This window comes from Fonsecaea erecta (genome assembly GCF_001651985.1).
Source record: "Fonsecaea erecta strain CBS 125763 chromosome Unknown Scaff5, whole genome shotgun sequence".
Classification (NCBI taxonomy): Eukaryota; Fungi; Ascomycota; class Eurotiomycetes; order Chaetothyriales; family Herpotrichiellaceae; genus Fonsecaea; species Fonsecaea erecta.
In genome coordinates, this window is record NW_017387248.1 from 32,258 (window position 1) to 59,867 (window position 27,610).

General features: G+C 51.4%; 9 protein-coding genes across 9 annotated transcripts; 6 read left to right on the plus strand and 3 right to left on the minus strand.

The window, feature by feature from the left end:
- Nucleotides 1-3,632: 3,632 nt before the first annotated feature.
- AYL99_06077 (hypothetical protein) lies at nucleotides 3,633-5,204 on the plus strand (the record flags this gene model as incomplete). Its single annotated transcript, XM_018837587.1, has 2 exons — nucleotides 3,633-4,404; nucleotides 4,570-5,204. The coding sequence occupies 2 exons, from the start codon at nucleotides 3,633-3,635 to the stop codon at nucleotides 5,202-5,204; spliced, it is 1,407 nt and encodes a 468-aa protein (XP_018692147.1).
- A 989-nt stretch (nucleotides 5,205-6,193) lies between these two features.
- Nucleotides 6,194-8,031, minus strand: AYL99_06078 (hypothetical protein; the record flags this gene model as incomplete). Its single annotated transcript, XM_018837588.1, has 6 exons — nucleotides 6,194-6,373; nucleotides 6,418-6,517; nucleotides 6,571-6,902; nucleotides 6,948-7,272; nucleotides 7,504-7,880; nucleotides 7,927-8,031. 6 exons carry the CDS (start codon nucleotides 8,029-8,031, stop codon nucleotides 6,194-6,196), a joined length of 1,419 nt encoding a protein of 472 aa, XP_018692148.1.
- A 502-nt stretch (nucleotides 8,032-8,533) lies between these two features.
- AYL99_06079 (hypothetical protein) lies at nucleotides 8,534-10,075 on the plus strand (the record flags this gene model as incomplete). Its single annotated transcript, XM_018837589.1, has 1 exon — nucleotides 8,534-10,075. One exon carries the CDS (start codon nucleotides 8,534-8,536, stop codon nucleotides 10,073-10,075), a length of 1,542 nt encoding a protein of 513 aa, XP_018692149.1.
- A 545-nt stretch (nucleotides 10,076-10,620) lies between these two features.
- On the plus strand, nucleotides 10,621-11,619 carry AYL99_06080 (hypothetical protein; the record flags this gene model as incomplete). Its single annotated transcript, XM_018837590.1, has 1 exon — nucleotides 10,621-11,619. The coding sequence occupies one exon, from the start codon at nucleotides 10,621-10,623 to the stop codon at nucleotides 11,617-11,619; it is 999 nt and encodes a 332-aa protein (XP_018692150.1).
- A 1,734-nt stretch (nucleotides 11,620-13,353) lies between these two features.
- AYL99_06081 (hypothetical protein) lies at nucleotides 13,354-14,574 on the plus strand (the record flags this gene model as incomplete). The annotated part of the gene is made up of 1 exon (XM_018837591.1): nucleotides 13,354-14,574. One exon carries the CDS (start codon nucleotides 13,354-13,356, stop codon nucleotides 14,572-14,574), a length of 1,221 nt encoding a protein of 406 aa, XP_018692151.1.
- Nucleotides 14,575-15,172: 598 nt separating this feature from the next.
- AYL99_06082 (hypothetical protein) lies at nucleotides 15,173-16,339 on the plus strand (the record flags this gene model as incomplete). The annotated part of the gene is made up of 3 exons (XM_018837592.1): nucleotides 15,173-15,560; nucleotides 15,616-16,191; nucleotides 16,251-16,339. 3 exons carry the CDS (start codon nucleotides 15,173-15,175, stop codon nucleotides 16,337-16,339), a joined length of 1,053 nt encoding a protein of 350 aa, XP_018692152.1.
- Nucleotides 16,340-17,805: 1,466 nt separating this feature from the next.
- Nucleotides 17,806-21,396, minus strand: AYL99_06083 (hypothetical protein; the record flags this gene model as incomplete). The annotated part of the gene is made up of 1 exon (XM_018837593.1): nucleotides 17,806-21,396. One exon carries the CDS (start codon nucleotides 21,394-21,396, stop codon nucleotides 17,806-17,808), a length of 3,591 nt encoding a protein of 1,196 aa, XP_018692153.1.
- Nucleotides 21,397-25,098: 3,702 nt separating this feature from the next.
- On the plus strand, nucleotides 25,099-25,764 carry AYL99_06084 (hypothetical protein; the record flags this gene model as incomplete). Its single annotated transcript, XM_018837594.1, has 2 exons — nucleotides 25,099-25,450; nucleotides 25,502-25,764. The coding sequence occupies 2 exons, from the start codon at nucleotides 25,099-25,101 to the stop codon at nucleotides 25,762-25,764; spliced, it is 615 nt and encodes a 204-aa protein (XP_018692154.1).
- A 473-nt stretch (nucleotides 25,765-26,237) lies between these two features.
- Nucleotides 26,238-27,335, minus strand: AYL99_06085 (glutamate 5-kinase; the record flags this gene model as incomplete). Its single annotated transcript, XM_018837595.1, has 1 exon — nucleotides 26,238-27,335. The coding sequence occupies one exon, from the start codon at nucleotides 27,333-27,335 to the stop codon at nucleotides 26,238-26,240; it is 1,098 nt and encodes a 365-aa protein (XP_018692155.1).
- Nucleotides 27,336-27,610: the final 275 nt, after the last annotated feature.

Here is a 27,610-nt window from a genome sequence, read left to right on the forward strand (position 1 = left end):
GGCATGAAGAACAGAGACAACACTGCCATGTGTTGTAGGCCGCCAGCAGCCTCGCCTTCTTCAACAACGTTGATGGCATATTGCACAGCGGCAAGCAAGCAGAGCGAGCAGATAAGGTCTCGTGCAACTGTGAGTGGGGAGAAAGTCTTGCATGTCATCGGCCTTGAGTTCTCCTGTCCGCAAGGAAGGTTTGCCGATATATTTACCATTTTTCCCGAGAGGGAGAGTGATCACGTTTAGTATATACTTCGTCCTTGGTTCCAACGAATCTACAAAAATGCCGCAATCCCGATCACCTCGTCGAGGCAACTCACAGGACGAGCGCAGGCATCGCTTCCGAGATCATGATCGAAAGACAAGGGACCACTTCCCAGACGAGAGAAGGCGGAGGTCACGAAGTCGCGATCGAGCCCGGAAAAGATCAGCAAGTCCCGATGGACATAGTCAGAGAAAATACAGCGAGCGCAGGTCGCGATCACCTCGTTCACGGCGCTCACCGGAGAAATCAATCCGTTCGAGGGGTTCTCTTTTGTCTCAAGTTGACGCCTTCAATTCCGCCACGGATACCTTATCCCCTCCAGCAGTCGAGAAGCAGAAACCAAATTTCCGTCCGTCTGGTCTTTTAGCTGCAGCCTCTAACACAGTCTCAACATCCTCCGGCACAGTAGTTCTGAAGTATCATGAGCCCCCAGAGGCTCGAAAACCGCCTTCTACCCATCCCTGGCGGCTGTACATCTTCAAAGGAGAATCAATTGTCGACACGCTGGATCTCTATGCACAATCTTGCTGGCTCTTTGGCAGGGAAGCATCGGTTTGCGATTACGCACTTGAACATCCTAGCTGCTCCAAACAACATGCTGTTATTCAATTTCGATATGTGGAAAAAAGGAATGAGTTTGGTGATAAGATCGGGAAAGTAAAGCCATATGTGATCGATCTGGAAAGCGCCAATGGGACGATAGTGAACGATGAGGCTGTACCGAAGGGAAGATTCGTCGAGTTGCGTGACAAAGATATTATCAAGTTCGGCCATTCAACCAGAGAATATGTCATGCAGATGCCATCTGGGTGATTATGAGACGCTAGCCCAGCAAAACCGAGCCCGCCACAAGATTCAGGAAGCCTCTGAGCTTTTGGACACTGCAGCACTGATTTTCCATGAACAATTACGTTGATACTCCTTATCCACTATTCTTTTGCTTGTGTTTTTGCCCGACTTGTGGCCCCGAACCTTTGTCAAAATCAGTTCATTTGGTAATCCACACCGTGTTATTGTCACAATGATAAACTGGGTCGACGATGCCGAATTCTTGTGCAATCGAATCGTTTGCGGGACTGCGCGGCACACCATCGAGATCGAGCCGTTTGTTAAACGCATTAATATCGAACCTAAATGTGAAAAGACATTTGACGAAGTGGCCTAGTAGAAAGTTCCCATGAGCTTGGATTTCTTTCGGTTTGTGTGAAATGCAGTGGAATCGGGAGCCATGCAAAGGTCAGAATCCTTCGCTCGTCAAAATTTGCGCCGCATGGCACATCGCAGTGTATCATTCAAAAAGAAATCTGTTCCACCGATGATTGTCCCAATCAGCTCAGATGCCGGAGTTTGGACCCGCTTAAATCGACCAGAGAAAAAGAATTGGGAAGGCAGGAAAGGGTAGAGGCGTGCTCGATGACACCTCCAGTAAGGGCACATCATCTTAGGTACACTCTTTTATACCATAAATCGCCGCCTGAGACTCTCCCATATACCACGTTAGTTTCCGCCTTGGGAAGAGATCACTCAACGTCGTTGTTTTTTATACTGAAAATCAAAGCCACGCAATCTGTTGGTCCCCAAATTGAGCCAGCTTTGGAGGAAGAAACACGAAATGATTCCTCAGCAGAGCCGAGTCTTGGGTTTCCTCGCGAGACAAGAACAAGAGATGCGCAGCCAGCCTTGGGAAAGGCAGTCACGTACAGAGCAAGCATTCGTTCATCGATAGGGGTATTCCTTCGCGGTGGGATCGAAGCAGGCCGTTCGAAGCGAACACAAACTAGAGGAACAACTCCAGTCCAGCCATGAGAATTTCCTGACCTTCACGGATTCATTTTCTCCTCCACGCCTTTCACACAACTACAACCCGAGTACGCTTTACCAGGGCCGTTTATTACCGTTTGACGTTTCGTCGCCTGAGATTGAATGATCCGATATGCCACTCATCCAAAAAATGCGGCAGCCCATTTGAACGCCACGGTTCTCAATCCCACTGCCTGTGGAAGGGCAAACACAATTTTAATCCGGCATCTGAGTCTCGTCCACAAGAGCCCAAAGACTGCTGTTTTAATGGTTTGCTCTCGAATGAATTCGATACTTAGCTACTGACAAAACTGTGCTATAAAATCTGTAGGTGCTCAGGGCACCATCACATTCGTCGTCAAAACCATTCATCTTCATTTCCGTGGTAAATTGTCTGGAGGTGCGGCCTACTATTTTAATCGAAGTGCTGCAAAGATACCAGAGTCGTGACTGTGAATTTCTGCAACGAGGAAACACCAGACATTCGTTCTGAGCCTACATTCTGTTGCTTATTGCAAACATTGGCCGGCAAGGCAGTCCTTGAACCAGTCGAGCACGGGCTGAGGAGATAGGGCCCGCGAAACCTCGCCTGTATAGTGCCGGTTCACACCCGCTTCACCACATCATGCTCCTCTGCCGGCTTATACCCGCCTCTTCGTCCTGACCTCCATATACCTCTCGGCAAACCGGCTCACGTTCACGGGCAGGAGTTCTTTGAACAATAGAGGACGTCGGTAGATAGCTCTTTGATGGAGACTGTACGATTGGGAGCTCTCTTAGATCCTCGCCGCGCCCGTGATCCGTTCCGCAGTTGTGGGGACTGCCTGGGCTACCAGTTCCAATCCTTCTGCCTCTTTGGACTCTTCATGTTGCGATCTTTGCACCGGCATATATTTATACATACCTTCGCCTTGGCACCAAAAGGCCGTTGGATAGATTCCTCCAGTGTGGCCCCAAGGCCCGTATTCGCTGACAACGCCATCCTCGTTTGGGATATTGGGATTTGGTTCGTTGACGAATCAATCTTGATCTCAAGAACTACGGTTGCAAAGAGACTGCTGCTGAGTGCACCGTCGAATATACCCTAATATCGGAGCTGCCGATCCTATGCCTCGCTCTTCACACCGGTTTGGGGGTCTCAAAACGCGATATATTCCTACCTTTCCCCGTTGTATTCTTCGGTTGAAGAGGGAAGAGTCCGGGGAATTAACCTGGAGAAGAATCCGGGGAAAGCTCCTTCTCCCCATACTTCAATGAAGCTCAACAGCTGGCTCGAAGGTAACGGGCAGTTCTTGAATTGTTGTCCGCTTTTCTATTCTCTCTCGTCTATCTCGTTGATATCTGTTCAAGGATGAAGCTTCTTTCTCATTACGCCGTTTTCCTTTCATATTTATGCGTTGTTGCTGCGGTGAGCGAATGCGATATAAATTCCATCCAGCAGTTTGTTGCAGGGCCTGGGGCTGCTACTGTGACACTTGCACAAGCTCTCCCGCAGAACAGTACATTTGGTGGAGGTGCTGTCGACCTTGAGTTCCCGGTGAATGACACTGGTCTCCCAGCTCTTTGTGTGGTCATGGTCAACGTAAAATCCTCCGATACATCCTCCTACAACTTTGGCCTCTTTCTGCCGCAGCAGTGGAACAATCGCTTCCTCGCCACCGGTAATGGTGCATATGCTGGCGGGATCAACTGGAATGACATGGGCACCAATGCCCGCTATGGATTTGCGTCCATGTCAACAGATACTGGACACGTTTCGGGATCTTTTGATGCAAGTTGGGCGCTCAATAAACCCGAAGCTCAACTTGACTGGGGTTATCGATCTATGCATGGTTCGGTTGTCTACTCGAAGTTGATCACCAACGCATACTACGGTACAAACATTAGCTATTCATACTATTCCGGATGCTCAACCGGTGGCCGACAGGGCTTCAGAGACATCGAACTATACCCTGAAGATTTTGACGGAATTCTGGCTGGGGCACCTGCATGGTGGACAACGCATCTCCAACCGGACAATGTCCAGGTGGCACTTCACAACCTTCCGGTTGACGCTCCCACTCACATCCCATCTTCTCTTTTCCCTGTAATCGGAGCTGAAGTTCTTCGACAATGCGATCCTCAGGACGGCTTTACTGATGGAATCATATCTGACCCCGAGGGATGCAACTTTGTCCCGGAAAGACTGCTTTGCACTCCTACTTCAAATAAAAGCGCTTGTCTTACTGGGCCCCAGCTGGATACTCTATATCATATATATAACGACTGGTGGGAAACAAACCAGACATTTGTCTTCCCCCATTATGAACTAGGTTCCGAGGCCCAGTACGGCTTCCTCCTCAACAGTGAGTCGTACCGAGAGCCTTTCCTTTTGTAAGGTGCCGGTCGAAGAAGGATCGGCGCAATTTCCTCATTGTCATTTCAGATTGTCTGTGCTCTTTCCAATTATTCCTCTTACGGAGCATGTCATCTAGATTGAAGCAATTGCTAATGATGAGGACTCATTATAGCGGACTCCGGAACCCCGACAGAACCAGGCATCGCTTGGATCCAAAACTGCCTTTACAATGACACAACGTGGGATTGGCACGAGTTCACTTACCAGGTGATCCTGGATGCGGATCGAATCAACCCAGGGCAGGCCAATGTTGGGTTCGATTTCACCAGGTTCTACACGCGTGGTGGCAAGATCATCCAGTATCACGGCCTCGCAGACGGTCTGATTCCCACACCGAGCTCCGAGGTCCTCTACAAGAACATCTGGAGGACCATGGGAGCCGCAGGCATCCCACTCGATGATTGGTACCGCTTGTTCCTCATTCCGGGAATGCAGCACTGTCAAGGCACTGCAGTCAGTGCACCCTACTACATTGCCTCTGCCGGTCAACCGTTTGCGCTTGGTCAAGACGTATGGAGCGTGCCTGGTTACAGCGATCCGAAACACGATGCTCTGCTGGCGTTACTGGAGTGGAGAGAAAATGGTACAGCTCCCGAATTCATCATCGGCACCAAGTTCATCGATGAGACTGTCACAGCCGGTGTTCAAAGACAGAGGCCAATATGCATGTATCCAATGCAGGCAAAATATAGCGGCGAGGGAGAACCAGATCTTTCGAGCAGTTGGCACTGTCAGCTCCTGTACTAGAGGACGACAAGCTATTAAATTATGGCAAGGTCTGTCGGGCTGTATATAGCGTAGAAGGATGTTGCTCACCGCTGTCAACATAGGGATTTCCACAGTCAATATGTCCGTCAATACAGGAGTCAAACACTCGAACACATCTTGCCTAAACCTCTAGGCTTCAAATCTCCTGCAAAGCTTCTTGACGTGGCTGCGTGAACCTGGTCAAACACTGCTGCCCCTCAGTCTGCTGTAAAATAGCAGGCCAAGGAGCATCGAATCAAAGATTCGAGACATACAGCTTGCGCGTGATCTGATGGAGCTAGGACTGAGGCTTTCCTAGTACGTAAAGTGAAGCCCCTTGGCCTTTTAATCAGACCGTTGCTAGTATTTTGATCGACTTTCAGCAACGTGCGCCCGCAACAAGACATGGCCCACGTCAAGAGAAGGCTATGGAGACGGCTCGATGCATGGCGAGGTAATACCTGATATCAGGACTCCCACTATAGTTGACAGTGGCTAAAAGCTGCTGTATTCGGATGCGCGGGTCAATAAGCAGTCTGTGTGGTAGGGCAAAGTGCCACAGTGTATAACCAGCCCTGTCTTCCTGTCAACGTCGAGCAATGCTAGGGAACATTAGTATATGAATACTCGGTTGGGACGAAAGGAGAAATAAAAACCCTCTAGCCGAGCGCTCTTCTGAAGGTTTTATTTGGTGTCTGCGCTTTTCGGCAGGCAGTTTATAAGATAATTAAGGAAGATAGTGCCTTACTCAGGAATCGGTTTGTCGGGGTTGAAACAACGAGGATAGTGTCTGACATCAACCTCCTCACTCGATGTTCTAGGCATCTTCTGCGGAAAGAAAGCGACAAAAAAGCCATGCCTCTTAAGGTGCCACCAACACAGGCTCCCAGGTTTTCTTGACAACAAAATTCTGAACTTTAGAAAATGGAGAATTTCTTCTCTATAGCAGCTCTGCCCGTACAGAGAATTGGAATGTGTTGAATCGCGCGCTAATCTAGTTTGGTAGTTTCCACAACTGTACTGATGTCGCGCTGCACTTTATCGACATCAATGTAAGCTTTACCAGTACGAACCAACTCGACATCTGGTACATCAGAGTGCTTCTGTCCTTCGAAGAGAGCATCAATCTCTTCCAGAGTTCGACCTTTCGTTTCAACCCAGAAGACCACCTGAAAGGTCAGTAAGGCTCAGATAAAGCAGGGGAAGGTCTCACAATTAGCACCACAACTATAATATCCCATGAGCCGTTGATGATGTACATTTTCCACCCAATGTTATTCAGGCCAATTGGCATAATGAAGACAAGGAGGACCCTGGTCGGGTTAGCAAATTGACCGCGAAAGATCGTGGCCGGGGATAAACTCACGCGAGAGCATTCAACATGAACGACGAGAATGCAAGGCCATTTGCACGGATTGCGTAGTTCATGATCTCGGGTGGGTACAGGTAGAGCAATGGCGTCCATGCAATCGAGTAGAACCCTTGGAACAAGAACATGACGGCGACGTCGCCATAGACGAGTCCTTTTGACGCTCCATCAGGGTTATCAGCATATATCTTGGACAACCCTCCAATAACAAACAGGCATATAATCAGCAGACACTGTGAAAGGATGGCGGTAGGTTTGCGACCCCATCGCGCAGCCAGGTGTGTGCCGCCGAGAGCACATGCAAGGCACCAGACGTTGAGGACGACATTCTGCCGAATCAGCCACGTCCACACTGCTCGCAAGGATGAACTTACTGCTTTGAGTTGGTCATTTGAGTTTGTGATGCCAGCAGTGTCCAGCTCGGGACCAAGATAATAAGAAGCAATGATATTCCCGGCGATGCAGGAAAAGGGGCCAGGCGACATCCCAATAAGGAGGCGTTTTCGCGAAACGGGGTTTTTGATGGTTTCTTTGAAGGTCATCAGGTTCTCCTTCTCCCAGTTGAGAGTGTCGACGATCTCCTTGTATACTGCGAGTACAACGGGGTCACTCAGATCTCCGTTGGCGTTTGTCTGAGCGACTGCTATACGTCCTTCATCGTAAAGACCACGGTGGATCAACCAACGCGGAGATTCGGGACTGCCAAGTCAGTTTGCCGTTCGCGTCATCGAAGCTGGATGGCAACTCGCTCACATAAATGGCAGGATAACGAGGCACAAAACCGAAAAGATCCCCTGGAACAGAGAAGGGGCCCTCCAGGCCCATGTCGATTGCCACTGACCTGTGCCTAGAGTAATTCCAGCCGCAATCAAGGCGCCAACAATGCAAAACAGTCAGTGAAGGTATTCCTTCAGGGACGGCTAGCCTTACTAGTAGAAATCATTCAGTAACCCGACACCCCATGCGCGATACTTGCTTGGGTATGTCTCTGCCAAGTAGACACTGCCTGCAATACCAGAAATGGCGGAACCAAATCCCAGAACAATGCGAGCGACCACGAACATGGCGATGTTTTGTGCAGCGGTTTGAAGCAAGACACCAACTAGAGTCAGAACCGAGCCCCAGAACACAGCTGGTCGTCTGCCGAGGCGATCTGCGATGATTCCAGACACAAGAGGACCGAAGAAGCCGCCGATAAAGACGGAAGCAGTGTTGAGGCCAGTGGTTGCAGCATTGAGGTTGAAATAATCTGTGTACGACGGTAAGATGTTGAGACCATTGAGCATAGACCCGTCGTAGCCACCAGTCTGAACTTCGTCAGGACGAGCAAGGAGAGCCGACTCAGATACTCACTGCCGATTGTACCATGGAGCAGAATATCAAGCAGATTGAGAGGGTCACCGTCGATTGAGGCACCCAGGCTGGTAGCCAGGTGCCCGTGGCAGACTTCTGCAGCATCTTGTCGTCTTTGCTCAATGCTTGACTTCCAGAGTCACTTGGCCAGGGTGGAGCTGGAGGTCAAAGCAATGTCACTACCAACGACTTATGGTGCGGAAACTCCAGTGATAAAGCCACCAGAGGCGACCAGCCAGCCCCTCCTTGAGGTGGTATCTCCTGCCTCTCGGGATGAAACCTAAACTGATAACGATCTTCATATTTGCCGCTTTTGAACGTTAGAGAGGCGGAGAGGCGGAGAACAGCGGTGGTGGCGAAGAGCCGAGATGTTGTATAGGCACATGGCCAGGCATTTCTAACGGTTGGACAGCACCGACAGGAAGCTTATCGCGAAGAGATCTCCATGTGATAACCCATTTTCGGCTCGGCCCAGGTGCTAAGCTTCTGACTAGCGTGAGCTTAGCTTTGTGCCCAAGTAGTCAAAGACGACAGCTTTAAAAGGAAGGAGGATAATCCTTCGTTTCCTCGGGCTGAGATAGCTGAAGCAAAACTGCCAACTGCCACCATGGTTGAGTGCCCCGCCATTGCAATCGCAGGCCTCGCATGCGAGACTTCAGTTTTCACGCCCTCCAGGACGCTTTCGCCTGCTTTCCAAGCCAAACGCGGACACGAAATCATCAAATACTATCCTTTCATCGACAATGATGCCCCCCTGGGGAGAATCGCGCATTGGCACGGGGCTCTGATCGGTCATGCCCTACCTGGAGGCATTGTAACGCGTGCCTCGTTCGAGGAGCTCGCCGACGAGATCATAGCCAGACTGAGGCTCATTGTATCATCGACTACCATTCATGGACTGTGGTACGATATCCATGGCGCCATGTGCGTCGAAGGGATGGATGACTGTGAAGCAAAGCTCCTTCGGCGTATACGACAAGTTATTGGCCACGGTGTCGTTGTGTCGGCGTCCATGGACCTGCACGGCAATGTCAGTCGCGAACTCGTGCACGAGACAGATCTCATCACCTGTTACCGCACCGCACCGCACATTGACGTGCGGGAGACCAAGGAGAGGGCTTGCCGTAACTTGGTCGAGCTACTCATGGAGGCTCCCGCTGGAAGACGAGCAGATGGCAGACTCGTGCTGCCTCTCAAATCATGGATCCCTCTGCCAGTCCTACTTCCAGGCGAGCAGACCTCAACCCGCGTCGAGCCGGCAAAGCACATCTATGATGCCGTTTCCGTTGCAGAGTCGAAGAGCGGTGTAGTCGATGCTGCAATCTGGGTTGGCTATCCATGGGCTGATGAGCCACGAAACCGTGCGGCGGTCGTGGTGACAGGCTGGAATCCAGATTCTGTTAAGCATGAAGCTGAGAAACTGGCTCAGGTGTTTTGGGATGCTCACGAGGACTTTGACTTTGTCGGTCCGACAGGATCTTACGACGAATGCCTCGACGAGGCCGTCCTATCCAAGGATCGTCCGTTCTTCATCAGCGACTCCGGAGATAACCCTACAGCTGGTGGAAGCGGCGACATGACATGGGGCTTGATGCACCTGCTAGCTCGGCCCGAGTTCAAACAACCTTCTGGTCCGACAGTGATCTATGCCAGTGTGCCCGATGCCAAAGCAGTGCACACATGTGTTGACGCAGGCCTAGGTGCAACCGTCACTGTGACTGTCGGCGCCAAGGTTGACGATATTCATGCGGATCCAATCACTCTGACGGGCCGAGTGTATTCGATCAAACATGGAGACAGACATGCCCGAGTCGAGGTTGTTGTGCAAGTGGGCAGTGTCTTTGCTATCCTCACCGAGCTCCGCAAACCCTACCATCACGAGCACGACTTCACGGATCTCGACCTCAAGCCTCGAGAGGCGGACATCGTTATTGTGAAGATTGGTTATCTGGAACCAGAATTGCATGACATGGCAGCTGATTGGAGACTTGCTCTTTCGCCTGGTGGTGTGGATCAAGATCTGAAAAGACTTGGGCATGCCCGCATTCACAGACCCATGTATCCGTTCGATAACTTCGACAAGGCGCCTCCCCTTTCAGCCCGCGTCATTCCACCTTCGTATGAACCACTCTGTGGGCCAGATGAATGATTTTTGGTGTGCTGGACCAAATCTGGCACCCAAGGCTGATCTCGCGCATCTTGACCTTCTTAGTGTAAGACATTGTCGCCCAGCATACGGCGTCGATCGCTGACATCAAGGATTGGGACAAGTGCCCGGGACAGCACAGGATGTCCTCCGGCTTCCTACCCCTTCTGCATGAGAGAGGCCTTGCTTTTCGGGCCCGACTGTCCCACTGAAGAGAGGCCAGCGATCGCTCGACAACTCCGGTCGTTAAAATGTTTAACCGTCATCCTGCAGCCACCACCTCTCGTGCCATGTTCTCCATGTATCTTCTCGCCAAATGGCTTCTTTGTGTCAAGCCATGCCAGGTTTAGCCGTGAAGTGTCCCGATTCTCCCCGCAAACCTCGATAGGGCATGGTCATCAGGTCTTTCCCCTTACGACCTCCGCTGAACGGACTGGGAGCTGAGCAGCAAGTATCATCGTCTTATACAAACGAATATCCAACCTGCGCACTGGTTGACAGCGCTCTTTTAGTCGACCTTTTCACGTACAAGACTAAGTCATCTAGCTATGAAGCTCCTCTACCCTACCTCCTTGGAGCTTGACATAACAAGTCTTGAGGGATTCGGCGTCACATTACACCCCTACGACGTTCACAAGCCCATTCCTGAGGATCTCATCGACGCAGAAATCCTTGTCACCTGGGCTAACACCAATCTACGGGATGCCGCCAAACGGATGGGCAACCTTCGCTGGATCCAGTCTCTCTTTGCTGGTCCCAACGACGAGCTCTCAGCTGGCTTCCGGCCCAATGTCATCATGACTGCTGGTACCAATCTGCACAGCGAGACTGTTGCTGAGCATGCACTTGCCCTCGTGCTCAATTCCGCTCGTCGTCTTTACGAGATGCGAGATTATCAAAACCAGGGCAAGTGGCCGGGACACCTCGGTGGGTTTTTACCCGACCGCCCGAAGGGTTCGTTTACTTCATTGAAGGGTGCCAATGTTCTCATCTGGGGTATGGGGAATATTGGTCGCACCCTTGCGCCGCACCTGGCAGCGTTGGGTGCCAACATCCGGGGCGTTGGGCTCTACGAAGAAATCATCGACGGAATCCAAGTACAGACCAACGCAGCCTTGCCCAACCTGCTCCCACAGACTGATGCTCTGATCATGATTCTACCGGGATCCAAGGCGACTTGGCATTCTCTTAATGAAGACCGTCTTGCAATGTTACCTAAACATGCTTGGGTCATCAACGTGGGGAGGGGCGTCTGTGTGGACGAAGAGGCCCTCGCTCATGCCCTTAACAATGGGATAATCGGTGGTGCAGCTCTGGATGTCTTTCACAAAGAGCCACTTCCCAGTTCCTCACCTCTCTGGAAGGCACCAAATCTGATTATATCGCCACATGCTGCTGGGGGCAGACCGCGCTACTCGGAGGTGCTTATTGCGGAAAACCTGCGACGCTTCCTTGCAGGACAACCACTCAAATATGATGTAACTTCCGGGGGAATGTACACCACCACAGCGCCAGGGGAGAAGCCAACCCTCAAGGCCGCGCTGTAGACCCGAAAGATAGAAGCACCGCCATGCCAAAGATAAGAGAGGGCAGAAAGATGCACATGGTTCATGGTGTACCAAGCTGTTTGGGTTGGCTCAGACGGAACCGGACAGAGCTGACCGTCTCAAGGTGGAGTTCAATTGAAAGGCCATTTTTAATTCCGCGTCACTGTGCGTTGGACCTTCTCAAATGAACCAGGTTTCCCTTACCCCCTGTCAAACTGAGTACCTAGACTTGCTTCTCATTGCCATTTCTCTGTGGAGTGTTGCACTCCCCCGTCGCGCCAAACGCTCCCCAGCCATCTTCTGCATTCTACCACGGGTGGGCCTAACCCTGCACATTCCGAATTCTTCCACTATCCTTCAACCTGGATGCTCTCTCAATGTTTTGCCGAGACAGTTGGGCAGCCAAAGTCGGCATACCCGGACGTCGCAGCGGCCATTCCGATCATACGCTAACCGTGCTGTTCTACGGGACAGGTTTGTTTTATCTGTGGCGTGCTATGGTGGCATTTGATTAGTACGGGTCGTGACTTCTTCGACTAGATGCTGGTCATGAGCCCTGGTAGACCGAGACGAGGCTGGAAACTGAAGATAAGGCATTCAGAACCACTGGTTCCACATGTAGTACGGCTACGCTGGGACCGACGGTATTTATTCCCTGAGATTGTTCTTGACTCCGTCCAGTGATATCAATCCTTACACAAGATTGTGGCAACAGCCCCTCGACCCTGGATGTCGCATATAGTTCGAGCAGCTACAAAAGGCGCCATAATGGTTCGCGGAAACAAGGCCCGTTTCAAACGCCTCCGCCTTCAGCGAAGGAACCGATGATTCTCCACAATACAGGCCTGCTGAGTGAGAGAACGCATCAAGTAAGCATAAGCTACCTGGTTTACATCCCTTATGTCGTCCAAAGTGCGCGCAGGCTCCACCTTGTATATCACTACATTTCCAGTCTAGCGAAAATTCCCCGGACGCAACACGATATTTGTTGCCCTTGCTTACCTGAAACTGCCCAAATCAGAATAGTCATCGGAGGGAGATTGCGGGGAAAGAGGGTTAATTTACACCACACGAGGTGCTAGTTATCAACACACAGAGTACTTTGCATGCGCCAGTTGACTGCAGAGTCGATAAATCCCAACATCATCTTTCAATGCTCTTCGGATGGCCAGCCTTTTCGCAGGGATGAGGACGCTACTGGAACGCTTCGTGTTGTTTTCTGGTTTCAACTCCACTGTTTGGTTGACTCATCGCGGCGGTTTACCTATCTCACATATCGCATAACCCAGTGACACGAGCTCTGCTTCGGAATAAAAAGATGATTCGACCAAGACATGTTCCTTCTTCCCTACTCGCTCCGGCTTCATCCGAAGTCGGGTTGAAGTCGTTGTCTCTATCTTCAGAAACAAGGATTTACAGTAAGCTCTCCATACTCAACGTTGCTCATCGAGCACGGCAGAATATTTAACCCAGATACGGCCCCTGAGAACTCCGAACGGGGTGGTTACCAGGTTTCCTATAACTCCACATTCAGGTAGGTCAGAGGGTCATGAAGACATCTCACAGACCATTACTTGATGTCAGAACTAAGCTTAGAGACAAACCCACAATCGACCCCTTGAATACATCGTTTCTGCTCACGGCAATACCTCACAGGCCGTGGTGTGCGAGCATATCGTTGAAATACTTTACATTACACCCAATTTGCTTTTGTTTGCATCCGTGAACGCAACCATGATGGATTCGCAGATTCGAACCAGTCCCATTCTCCTTGCACCGGGCCCTACTGAAGTCGACCCACAAGTCCTTCAGGCTATGTCAACTTTTGCAGAATCACATTTTGCTCAACCATTTTGCAATACTTTTGGCGATGTACTGACGATGCTCCGTAAGCTGTTCCAGAGTGAAGATCCGGCTACTCAGCCATTTGTCATTGGCGGCAGCGGTACGCTCGGCTGGGACTTTGTGGCAACAAACTTCATTGAACCTGGCGAGCCGGTTCTTTGTCTCTGTACCGGATACTTCTCAGATGCCTTTGAGATGTGCTTGGCCACTTACGGAGCCTGTACACAAAGAATGACGGTACCCATTGGAGCCGCCCCGAACATGCAAGATGTCGAGAAAGAGTTGAGAAAGACCCGATACAAAGCCTTGGTTGTGACCCATGTCGATACTTCGACTGCGGTTTTGACACCTTTGAAACCTCTTTCCGAAATTCTGAAACGCGTCTCCCCGGAAACACTCTTTATTGTCGATGGTGTCGCTAGCGTTGCGTGCGAGGAAATTCAATTTGACACTTGGGGTATCGACATCGTTGCTACGGGGTCGCAGAAAGCCATTGGCTGTCCTCCCGGGCTCAGTATCATCATGGTTTCTGCGCGCGCCTTGGAGACTGCTAAAGCGAGGAGAGCACCAGCAAACACTTGGTACGCTAGCTTGTCACGGTGGTTGCCCATCATGCAAAACTACGAGAAAAAGCAGTCGAGCTATTTTGCAACACCTCCCACTCAAATTGTTCACGCTCTTCATGCCTCGCTGACGTCAATTCTCTCACGTCCTCTTGAAGAAAGATTTGAACAACATCGGCAGAAGAGCGCCCATGTCAAAGCGGCAGTGAAAGAACTGGGCCTGGTACAATTAACATCAGAGCCAGAGTACCAAGCTAATGGCCTTACTGCATTCTGGCTCCCAGAAGGTCTGTCGTCGAAGGAACTGCTGTCAAGAGTCACCGAGAAAGGTTTCACTATAGTTGGCGGTATGCATAAGGAGGTCGGCCATCGATACGTAAGAATTGGACATATGGGATACAGCGTTGTCAGCGAGCCAGAGAGACATATTGATCGTGGTTTGAAGGCTCTAAAGGAGGCGGTTACGGAGTATTACTCCAGCAAGAGCAAAAATTTTGTCCCTCGAAATGATCGGGAGTCCATGGGGCTAGCTAGAGCAAGCTTGTAGTGAATTGAAGTCTTGGGAGAGGATTTGGGAGGACTACCTGCAGTTCTGTGAGCAACCCGGACAAACGAGGCTGGCTAAACTAACTTGACACTTCCGACAACGTTGGTGTGCAAGTGGCTAATGAATGGAAGATTTCTGCAACAGCGTGGAGCCTAGAGTCTATGTGGTTCATTGACAGCGAGACGAAACCGAGACACTATTCCTAAGTGCATAAGTCTGAATATTCTTCGGCGCAGTGGCTGCGTCACTGTGCAACGTGCAGAACAGGGGGCTGCAATTCTGCTCTGCATATTCTGCGTCAATTCCGAGCAGTGAGTGCCTCATGGTCCTGGCCGGAAATGGTTACTAGCCCGAACCGGGTCGTTGACTATCCACATTCGGACCTCGGCCTACTGGATCTGGATAAATGTCCAGGCTCGTTCCTCCCGAGGAACACTGATGCACACCTCACGCGGCGCAAAGGTTAAGAGGGTCGGTATCTCAGAACAACTTGAGATATAATTCCACGTTGCAAAATCTTTCCCCAACCCACTTCTGCTGTATATTCAACATTCGCTGGAGCTACAATAGGTCTTTCCCGACGGTTCCATCTGTGAGCATGGGAGAAATCCCTCAGAAATGCATTGCCGGCGTGGTTGTAAATGAGGGCCCCGACTTTCACATAGAGGTCGTGGAAGTCCCTGTCCCCGAACCTGGCCCCTACGAAGTCTTGATCAAGCTCAATACAACTGGCTTGTGCATGTCTGATGTGCATTATATGCTCAATGACCTGGGCGTGCCACCCATGTCACACTTCCAGACAAGATCTCCTGGGCACGAGGGTGCGGGGGTGATCGTGAAAGTTGGGTCGCAAGTAACCTCTCTCAAAGTCGGCCAACGCGCTGGGATCAAGCCAACGTGGGACGTTTGTCATGCATGCGAGAGTTGTCGAAATGGCCGGGAGAATTACTGCAAAGGCAGTGTCTCCACGGGACTACAGAAGCCTGGTCCGTGACTTCAACCCATCCACAGTAACATCTCAACTGACGGAGACCATGAAAGGCTCTTATCAACAATATGTTGTCTCGCCGGAGCGGTACACGATTCTTATTCCAGAAGGCGTCAGCGACCATGTCGCAGGACCAGTCATGTGCTCAGCATCCACCATGCTCCATTCTTTGAAGACGGCCAACCTGTCACCAGGACAATGGGCCGTGTTCATCGGGGGCGGGGGTGGTGTTGGACTGCAAGGCGTTCAGCTTGCATATGCTATGGGTCTCCGGCCCATCGTGGTCGACACCGGAGCGAAACGAGACGAGTTGAGTCGGAAGTACGGCGCCGAGCATTTCGTCGACTTCAAAGAGACGAAGGACCCAGTGGCCGATGTTCTTGCATTGACTGATGGCGGTGCCCATGGTGTTTTTGTTACTGCCATTCAGGCCTATCCTTCCGCCATGGGTTACCTTGGCGATCGAGCAGGGGGGAAGCTGATGTGTATTGGCCTTGGGCCACCGAAACGGAACACCATTACACTCGATCCGACAGCCTCCAATTTCATGCTCCGCAACCAGTCAGTCACAAGTACAATAGTCAGCTCGCTTGGTGAGATTGCGCTGGCACTTGACTTTGCTAAGCGTGGTGAGTCTCATAGCAAGGACTTCGTATGATCTCTCAGCTGTCATTGACACTCTGGATAGGAAAGCTTCATCTCAATCCAGAGATTGTGGGAGTCTCACAGTGGAATGAGTCGGTCCAGAGACTGAAAAACGGACAAGTCGCCGGGTAATTTTCCCTTTCCTCACTACCTTTCTACCATCTCTACCATACAAATCAGACGAGAGCTAATATAAGAACGTTAGACGTATCGTGGTCGACTTTAACAGGCCCTAAGCGTCCGGTCTCCCTGGACTTTGCCTCCACGATGTAGTTAAGAAGAGTCGTTCTGTTGAGGTTGGGCCGGCCGCGTGCGCAAAATTTCCAATAACTTCTTCATCTCACACTATCTCGCAGCAGAATCTCATTTGTCGCTCTCTTCGAAGTGAGTGTTCAGCCAGGGATGTCTTGTTAGCATTAGCTAGGCGCATACCTGAAAACAGAATCACATGGAACCCTAACGTCGCCTTCTTTCTCCACCTCCTCTAAGAGAATGGTGCAAGACTCGTGGCTTCGAGAGCCTCATCGATCCTCCAAAGATACGCTGCGTTTGTTTCTGACTGCCTGCTCAGAGTGTTTCCTGCAAGCATATGATATCTGACATCAAAGTCAAAATCTCCCTCCTTGAACACAATGGATGTGTTCTATAGCCGGTGTCTAGTCCTGCCATACACACTCGGCAGACTCATTCGAGAGTGCCTGCCAGACTTTCAAACAGTGACCATGAGGGACCGAGATGGTGAGAAATGCATACGTGCGGCTGCAAACCCAGGGGTAGGACGCAGCGAGGAGTCGGGGCTTCTTTCAATTGGGCTTTGATTGAGAACAGTACTAGGCCAGCTAGATTGCCACTCCACACCCTTTGCACATTTCTTACACACCGATCAATACCAATATGGTAGCCTCACAGCAGCCTTGCTCGTGGAACATGTTAGCGACGCGCTAAATGCAAGCTACACGGGGCGAGCTGTGATCTCTTCTTCTCGTCTCCAGATTCGGCAAAACAGCAACTTAGGTAGACGTCCCAGCCAAGGAATATCCTCCTACACGGACAGCATTTGAATACAGAGGAGACGGAAGACTGACTTTTTGGCCCATCGAACCCCTATCCCGCCCCTATTCGGACCCTGTTTTTCTTTACCTTGTCAGTCTTGATCGTGGTCCCGCAAGCCGCAAGCGAGCCATCTCAATGCCTGGAGTTGCCTCTTCACTTGGTAGATATTTGGTCTGAAAAGGAGGTATGAACCGATCCGGAAAGCTTTATCAAGTTGAGGGTTATCAAGTTTTTCTCTCTAGATGCCGTGGCCGATTGTTGTTCGCCACATAGCCAGTGATGTCAGGTCTCGATTCCAAATTCCGAATCCGAATTCTAGACATACCCCTGAAAGCAACACTCGCGATAGGTCGTATCATAAATCACAACAAACCAGATACACCAGCAACAACGAAAAATTTTCCCAAAGCAAAAGCAATCCGGCGAACATCAAAAGCACTACAAAACGCCGCCAGTGCCGCTGGAAGGCAACATACAATCATCTGCAACATGACGACAGATAGCATTAAACACAGACGTCCGACAACGTCAGAAACCAGTGTACTTCAAGATAGCACCCATTCACTTCCTCTCTTGAGGAACTTGTCCACCATCAGCATCAAATCGGCCATGACAAACCGAATGACGAAGAATGCAAAGAACTCGGCAGCATTTTTAACACCCAACTCCAACCCGACTTGGGTTTTGTTGGAGCATTTTAGACCCGGGTCTTCCACTTGCCGGGCAATGTCATCGAGCACTTGCGCCGCCTCAAAGAGGCGCGCCAAGCTTGACATGTAGGCCGCATGGACGGGTTGAATATTCGCCAACTGTGTTGGTGTCGGCGGTGGTGCGATCTTGCGATGCAGATGCGACCGTGAAGAAGCGACAGCCGACGATGAAGTCATAGGGAGCGACGCCATACTAGGGCCAGCCATGGGACCGTCCTTCTGCCCGCTCTGATGCCCCATAGCTGGAGCACTTGATTTGGACCGAAGTTTGCGCCAGCTGGACGCAATGGATTTGGCAGCAGTGCTGGTTGATTTACCGATCTCTTGGTCTTCGCCAGCAGACTTGAAAAGCGCCGACGATCCGGAAAAGCCAACGTCATTGCCCATCTTCTTCTGCAAATTGTTTCGCACCTGGTCCAAAACCACTTCGAACGACTGCAATTCGTCCAGGACTGAATCGGCGTCAAACGTATCGACTTTGGCAAGTTTGAGTAATGCAGCTGTTAACAGATCACATTGGGACACTTTATCATCAAGAGCCTTGAGCTTGACATTCCTCACTTTCCATACGTCGCGAGGGATGAAAAGCTTCGTGGTCAGATATCCGCCCTTTGGATGAGAAAGTGATTGGTACAAACATCGCATCAGCCAGAAGGGGCGAAGCAGGAAAGACTCTGGGCAGGGTTCCAGAAGTTGGGGGGGAGAGACACTTGGGGCTTCAGGACTTCGCGGTGTCCTTGGAGGGGCGGTCGCGGTGATATCGTCGAACAAGTACATTCCACCTGCCTGGAGCAGTTGCGGACCAAATGCGGCTGTTAATGGTGTTGGCAATGCAGCTGACGGTAAAGGCGGTACACCCTTTCTACTTTCTCCGCCAAATCCCGCGCTGACCGGCGTAATAGGAGATTCTGTAGTTGTGTCCGTCGTTGCTACGGACAGATTTCTCAGCCTCAAGCTTGACGATGACAGGTTTTTCTTGACGGCAGCAGGAGGCCCCATCTTCCCAATCTTTACAGGCGATGGCGGCATAACCACTGAATCTTCAATGCTACCCTGGGAACCCCCCTGTGTCAAGGCAGGGGTTGCCGGGGAGTCACTTGGGATAGAATCATTGGAGGGCAACGCTGTCATGGGAGTAATGGGCGCCAGAGAGGGTATTGTGGACTCTGACGGTACTGTTTGGGACACCTTCTGGGGCTCCCCAGGAACGTCCAGTTCTGGCACCGACGAAGGTGCCGCAATCGGTTTGGTGGGGATGGTTGAAGAGTTTCGCCGTGCAAAGGTTTCTATCTTCAGCTGCTCCCCACTGCGACCTGAGAACCTCCTTTCCCGAATATTCAGTCCGCTGTGTTTCTCTACACTAATCGGTCTGCTTGATGGTTGAACCGACAGCGCAAGGGGCGGTGCCTGGGGAAGAACCGGCTTAGGAGGAGACGACAAAGGTGCATCCTTTGCTGGGGGCGCTGGTCGAGGAGACATTTCGGAAACCGCCTCTTGTGATTCTGCTAGGGTGCTCAGGGTAGTGTTATTTGTTGCTGTTGTCGATGGAAGAGAACTTGTCCAAGTCCTTCCTGAGAACGTACTCGAGTCTGACTGTCGAGGAAGTGCCGATTTCGATTTTCGGTCGAACGAAAAATCATCGAAGACAAATCCCTTCGTCATCTCTTCTAGTAGTCGTTCTTCTTCCTCCGATGAGTCTCCCTCGTCATATTCTCTAGTCAGTTCGATATCGGACGACAGGAGGGAATTGTCTTTGGAGACTGCTCCGAAGGCAGGTATGGGTGTACGGAACTCCTCATTGAAGTCCTGTGCGTTCTTATCTGGCCTCGGCGTGGGCTCCTCTGTCAGATTGTCCTCGTAGGCAGCATCCACAGCAGCGTCGAGGGCAGCATCAAACTCTGCTTCGAAGTCGTCGACAAGATTGTGGTTATGCTGGATCCCAAAATCCAAAGACGATAATCGAGAAGACCGTGAGGTCAATGAGTCACCATCTTCGAGAGTGTCCAGCCACGAAGTAGACTCCGTGCTACCTTCTCGAGTATGTAGAGCAGCTTTTGGAACATCGCTCGGTCTTCTGTTCGCGAGAGGTGTGTTCGCGTCCCTTTCCGAGATGGGAGATGCAGGTCTTCTGGGCGAAAGAGGTGGCGGCATATACTGCGCATCCATAGGCACCGCAAGACTAGGGATCTGTATCCTCTTGCGGGTTGACGACTCATTCAGATAAGACTCCCCACCAAATATCTCTGGCAGTAAAGACTCTTGTCGAGGCGGTATCTGAACAGACTCCAAAACCTCGGTAGTATCTGGCTCGATGCCATCACTGCTGAAGAAAGAGTTGTTGGTTTCATCAAGGGGGGGATCTTCAGGCAAAGCTTTCTCCATCAATTCGGAGAAGGAATCATCGAGGTCGTGAAGGTCGGCTATACGCTTTGAATACGCGTTTCGAATGTCAGACAGCCTCTTCCGGTCATCGAGGACGGAGCTCCGGATCAGAACTTGCTGCAGCAAGTCACAAGCTTCGGCATATGCTTCGATGGCTCCTTCGATGTTTTGGGCGTTGTCAAGTAACACAGCATTGTTCGCTACTGCCAGAGCCTTGGAGAGCATGGTCTTCTGGGTGGGACTTCGATGACTCTTGACACGTGCGGGTGCATTTGATGGAGGCGAACTGTCCATGGATTCATCTCGACTGGCCGTTGCAGGGCGGGTTTCGCGCGTAATCGGTCGAGAAACTTGTGTCATGTATTGAGTTGTCATATTCTCGGACGGTCTGGTCTTAGGCTGTGTACCCGTTCTCATATAATGTACAGACACGGCTACTGCTTCCCCATTCTTACCAGTTTTATGGCTTTGCCATGCCTCGCCGAAGTATTCCCCAGCGCTTGGGTTAAACATTGATGTCGGGGTGAGGTGCGCGGAGACGCCAACGGGGCTGAGGTCCCGCAGAGCATGAGTCCTTTCCACTTGAAGAAAAGCTGACCCGGAGCCCTGTCTCACCTGAGGACTCTGGCTTGAAGATCTCCGAATATGCATAGATGTTTTTGCTGCTGTGGAAGAGGACACCAGCGACGGGCCTATACTCATCCGCCGCGATGATGGGTTCGCGCGAGCGCGGATGTTATCTGACTCCATTCCAGATATACTGGAAGACGTCGAATGCGACCAGCGGTTGATATTCAGGTTTGGGCTCAGAGTATTCTCTGGTCGGCTTCTTGAGCGACTTCTATCGTAGCGAAAACGACTGGTGGGCGGCATCGATCTTTCTGGACTCTTGGGCCTCGTTCTCGGTTGAGCATTTCGAGAATCCAAGTGTTTTGCGGCAGTGGCGGCAGCAAATTGTTTCTTGACGGCCGCTGCTGGAGATGATGACGAGTTCGACCTTGACCGTCCGCCATTGTGAATGATAGAAGCTGCAGATGTATCCATCGCTCCTTCAAGCTGGTGATCAACAGAGAGCCTCGCACTCGCTCAGATACCGGGATGATGCTAGTACATGGACGGCGAGACTCGGGTATGTATCAGTAGCCAGCGACCTTGGTAGAGGCGCACAAGCTGGAGAAAGCCCAGGCTACACCGCAGGACGCACTCGAGATCTCCAGTGCAGCTGTGCCGGCAACGCCTTTCAACAGGAGGTACCTGCAGCTGGGATCTGCTTTGCCTGCGGTTGAAAAGGTGACTGGCGAATCAAGAGGGTATCGGTCAATATGGAAAGCCAGCCTGGTTTAGAATGCAAGCGCTTTAGAAGGGTTCGTATACAACAGCCTGTATGTTCACGATGTTTCCGGCTCTTAATGCAGACTTCGCTTCTCAATTCGGGGACGAGTTGCTCTCGGGGAACCAGGCCAACAAGGAAACAGTGTGTGTAAGGGTGTAGGTTCATAAACCAGCTGCGTGTTTCGTAACTTTGGCGGTTGGGAATTCCGCTTCGGACCAGAACATGGCGGTTATCGCCCAGCCATGCTATCAACAAATCATCCACTTCACATGTGCCTGTTTCTTCATGCAAATGCCCTGTACAAGATTTCACCGGTCGTTTTGGATATTGACAGACTGGCGACGGAGACAAGGAGAGGTCGCAAAAGATCAGGACTGCTGGGAAGTCAAGCGAGGTTGGGGGCGACGAGATGGGAGGGATTCTTGAAGGATTTAGTGTCTCGAGAATGTAGAATAGAAACACAGGCGACCAAGTCGAGGGGTCAGTATCGATGGCTTTCGCAGAAGGGGGTTCAATGAAACTGAAGGTCAAGTCAACGTCCGTTCGCAAGCGTTGATCGCGGAGTTTGGGAAGGAGAGAGGTGCATCAACCCAGCGGTTCTGCCGATGACAGGGAGGTCAGGGATGCGATAACAGGCTGTGAGCGAACAGGCGAAGCAACAATTAGCTGGGCAGCGAGGCCAACAGCAAGGTATGAAACCAGAGGGGCTTTGGTGTCCAGAGCAGCTCGTGTAAAGAGGTGGTTGTTTCTCTCTCAGTCTGGCCAGATGTGTGTGAATTCATCCCTGACGGCGTCTGTGCCCCGATCTGTCCGAGTCCCAGTGCTTCGAGGCAGAACTCAAAATGCCTTCTCCATAGTACCAAGGAGAGGCGGCGAGTAGACGGGCGCAGGCACCAAAAGGGACCGGCCCTGCAGGCACAAGGCACAAGGTGGTGGTGGTCGCTCGCGCCAAACCTGTTTAGTGAGTTCACCAAGCCACTCACACTCGGGCGCCCTAAAAGCACCGCTTAGCCTCTCCTACCAGGTGCCTACCCCTGATTTTCACGCCGACTCCACCCAGAAGTATCTACAGTATGTAGGAAAAGCCCTTCGGATGCTAGTTTGGAGGGCTGCTTCGGGTAAAGATCCTACCAGTAGCTTCTGGCCTCTCTCCTCGTGCGAATAATGTCTCTCTCAAACTTCGTATCATCAAGTTCTAGCGCATCTCTCGAAAGTGCCACTGTATCAACGCAATGTGCCAATACTTGAACACCACCCAATTTCCAATTATATTTTCAGTCCTGTTATCCTCAATTTCATAGGCCAGCCCATGGTAATCCTCTATCTCCTGCGTGCAACCGAGAGCCTATCGTTCCTTGCGGGGGATTGCCACACCTACCCTGGCTGGTGAGGCCCGTCGCCTTTCGAGTGCCCGTTCAGTCTCTCCTTGTTCCGAAAAGCGAAAAGCCAAGAAGCCCCCCTTCTAGTTCCTCCTGGTCACCCTGTCACCCGCCCCAACCCGATCAGCTGTCAATACTGGGTGCTCAGGGAAGGTGTTGCTGCTAAAACAAAATCGCCTTTGCGCCGTCTTACAAGGACGAGACACAATCTCGAAGCGCCCTTTCAGATAGAGACCAAAAAGGTATTATTAACGAGTAAAACAGTCGGAGTCCGTGCTCAAGGGTCATACGATCTGCACCGGCGTAACGGCCGGCTCAGTGGCGCAACCTGATGTCAATGGCGTCTCTGCCATGTGCATGTTTGACTGCTGAATAACGTCCTTTATGCAGGTCTCGGGCTTGGGTCTGACGCTCTTCTGGCGAAGGTGGGAAGGTAGGAGCAATATATCTATCAGTGAGTCCAACCTCGCCTCCTGCAGTCATACTTTTTGTGCCATTGTCTTGGAAGCAGGTTTAATATGCATGACAATTACTTCGTCATCCAAACCCGGATTCCGTGTTTCTGGAAGCATGGTTGTCGAGTGCACAGAGATCCTCGGTGATGCGGGTATTCAATTTCTGCAAGGACACCGACACAGGAGTGGCCATGAATGGGCTTCTACCAATATCAGCGTCGTCGAGCAAAATGGCCGCCACGCTGCCGCAAGTTGATGCCCTGTGAGTCATCAGGTGGGTTACTTGAGCACCTGTCACGTATCTTATGCCGCAGCTGACAGCCTCACCGACCTTTTACTCCTTGGAAGCTTTGCTTGAACTCCTCCGTCAGTGGACTGGTTCACTGAGAACAGAGGGGCGTACCCGCACACCGTCCAGCCGTCGACCATATCGAACAAGTCAACGCTACACAGGAAACGGAGGCTCGTGAGGTGGCCTGAGCGTACAGCTTCAGGCTAACACCGTCAGCGTCCGATGTCAAGCTGCGATTTGGCTAAATGCCCGCTTCAAAAGCCGCTGAGAAAGAAAAAGATTTAAAATCACCAATTCTTTCCCAATGATGTCCACTTTGCTTTGGATCTTCGCTCCCGCTCGACTGTTCAGAGCATCACCGACTCGACAATGGACTGCACATTTTGCCACCTAGTCCTGAGTTTCACTCTTTGTGTGCGTCGCGGCGTCTCGACCGACGGCTGTTTTCTCGGTTGTCTCACAGCCCGAGATAAGGACAACGGTCTTCAATTGCCTTGGAGGTTCTTCCGCTCTTTTGAGCCGGCCAAGATCACGAAACTGGGCCTGCGTCGGGCCCTGCGACCACCCGCCATTCTTACCCTCTCACTGAATTTTTGTCCATCCGTTTCCTGTGTCTGACTCCTGCGCAGCAAATCGGTACCATGATATCGTACCAGTTCTTCTTGCCTACCACGTGAACTTGTTCCTAGGCATGATGCAGTGGAGATGTGTTGCGGGCGGAAGCGAGGATTCGGGTCAGTATCAAACCAGTTCATTTACTCGAAGCGGACAAATAAATGGAGCTCTCCAATAAAATCCTGTGGACCTTCACCACCAGGCTAGAATATGCTTCAAATATTCCGCTTTGCGCAAGAACAGGCTGTTTGTGAAGAAAACCGACGCCCCGGAGTCGCGAGGGAAAGACAACTGATCCAGGTGCCTGGGTCAGCGATACGTTTGGAAAGCAAAAGCACATAAGAATGATCCAACCCATGTCTGTGTCATGCTCAGACCCAATCTCCTGGTTCTGCTCGACCAGCCCAGACTTTCGGTATTGGAGCAAGACCTTTCGACAGGTGTCGAGATTCTCTACAAGGTCTGATGACCCTGGCCTGTTCTGGTTTCTTGGCCCTGGTCACGACTAAAACCATATTCGACATCAGGTATATTTATTCCTGCAAGAAAGTGCCCGTGATGCTTCTCTCAGCCTGCGTCGGATCGGCCTCTGCCATCTTCCTTTTCGTTGCGCCATTGCCAATATTGGCCGCCGATCAGACAGTGGACCCAACATTAGTTGCGAGGTTGAAGATGGCAGCGACCATGAACGACCGACTGCAAATGCTTTCGGACCAACAGCTCCTCTACAACTTTTCCTCGAACCCGATGCACTCGTGGACTCCGGGGAGTGTCTGCAACGCAAACGCTGCGACCTGGCCTGTCCTCTCTACCGTTGGGGCAACGGTGGCGCAGCTCAATCTCGGGCCATGCGCGATGCTCGCACCGCATTTGCATCGAGCCACCAATCTTGTTGTTGCAGTGAGTGGAACAACCCACACGTACATGGTGCAAGAGAATGGAGCACGAATGGTGGAGCAAATTTTGACCCCGGGGATGATGACTATCTTCCCCCAAGCCAGCGTACATTCTATGTACAATATGGGTACGTCTGCGCTGCGTTGAACGTCTGCTGCTTTCCCTGACGACTGTATAGGCTGTGGAAACAATCAACTCTACTCATTCCTCAACGATAACGACCCAGGAACACTGAACATCGCTCAGGCGTTCTTCATGATGCCAAAAGACATTGGTACCCAAGTTATGCCATTCATCAACCTCACCAACGGGAACTGGTCCGCCACTGGTCAGCATATACCGGCGATCGGGACGGGCAGCCAGGATGGATTCGAAGCATGTAGGCAACGATGCGGGCTTACAACGAGGGCATATCCCGGAGAGCATCTGGTGGTGATTTAAATGGCATGGCTGTTTTTATTCCCTTTTCCGCCGAGCTCTGCTGCGTGTTCGAACTGCCCTTCACAGTGGGCTTGATAGATTGTGCCTCGCATTGCTGTTGGGTTTTTGTTCCTGGAAACTTGCGGGGGGGTATCTTATGGCGCGAAGCAGTGGTTGCAAGTCTCAACTTGTGCATTGTCCCAGCACAGTTCAAGCATTCGTGAGGCCGGTCCTGAATCTTGTTATTCGCTGGTTATTTATTGATTACTTAGTCACTCCTTTTGGCGCAAATACTTTACCAACATTGATGAAATCTGAGAGACATGAGCTCCGTTTGCTCTTCAAGATCAAGATGACCCAAAAACTTCAGTGGATTTTGACCCTGCGTCATGGGCAACAGCAAGGGCATGCATTCTCCGTAGCGCAAGATGCCGACAGGAAGACAGTGCATCACCTTCAGGATCGATGATACCCACCCCATCCTGTTCCTCAACTCATTCTATCTTCCAACTCTTCAGATCCACCACACTGGTCTCCGGCGTCCTTTCTTTCGTCGGTGTCCTTGGCCCGCTCGGCGTGTCTGGCCTGCTTTTGTCGGCACTGGCACTCGCGTGGAGACTTACATTCTCTCGATATGCAACGTACTCGCTGTCGGCATATCCCAGGACATTTCTGATCTCGGAACTCCGAAGCCGCTTGATCCTTGCGATTTCGGTGGATGAATAATTCACCACGGCCCTACCGATCTCCTCTTCCCTCGAAACCAGTTGCATGGCTATCGAGCTGGAATTGCCTGTCGGAGACAAACTGCCCAGTGGTGTTTTATCTACCACGACCAAGCGGACGGCCTCCTGTTGAGCGAAAGTCCCTTCCACGTCGACGACTCCGACCGGTAATAGGCCGGCTTTGTTTGCCAACGCGACGGAGGCGCCTCGGTCGATGTAGAGTGTCCCGTGAGGAGCCAGGCCGTGGAGGATCCAAAAGGCGCGGTTGCGAATTGGAGACTGCGAGGGTAGGAAGCGTGTATGTAAAGGCGGCGGAATACTTGGCATAGACAGCATTGTGCCTGTCTCGCCATCAACTTCCACAGGGGGATGAAGATGACGTATGATAGCCGCAATGTTCCCTGGTTTTGAAGAGTTTGTGATGACCGTGCTTGTGCCTGTAGCTGTAGCCAGTCGTGCAGCGACAATCTTGGTCGCCATACCACCCGTTCCTAACGCCGACCCTCGTGAAGAGACATCCACCTGGAGAGCATCTATGTCATCGACCACAAGAATCGGCGTCGCATCAGGATACTTTCTTGGATTTCTGTCGTATAGGCAATCGACATCGGTCATCAAAAACAGGTAATCTGCGTTTACCATGGCCGCGGCAATGGCAGACAGTGTATCGTTATCGCCAAACTTGATTTCCGATACTGACAAGGTATCATTCTCGTTGACGATCGGTATCACACCCATTGACAAGGTCTCTGCTAGGGTGTTCTGGGCATTGAGATATTGAGAGCGATCGGCGATGTCATTGCGAGTGATCAGGATCTGGGCCACGGGCTGATTCTTGTGTGCAAAGAATGAGTCCCACACCGACATGAGGCGGGACTGACCGATCGCAGCGAGGGCCTTTTCCGAAACGGAATAACTGGATTTAGTTTTTTCCTTCAGAGTAGAGGATCTCGAGGGGTTGGGCGAGATACCTGAATTTGAGCAAGATGCTTTGGTCTTTTGGCCATGTTCATCCTCTGCAGCCCGACGCCAATGGCACCAGAGGAGACAATGACGACTCGATGGCCATCTCGCTTTAAAGTGACAGCCGTCTCAACAATCTGTGCCAGAATTGAAATGATTGGCTCGTGCGTAGTCTCGTC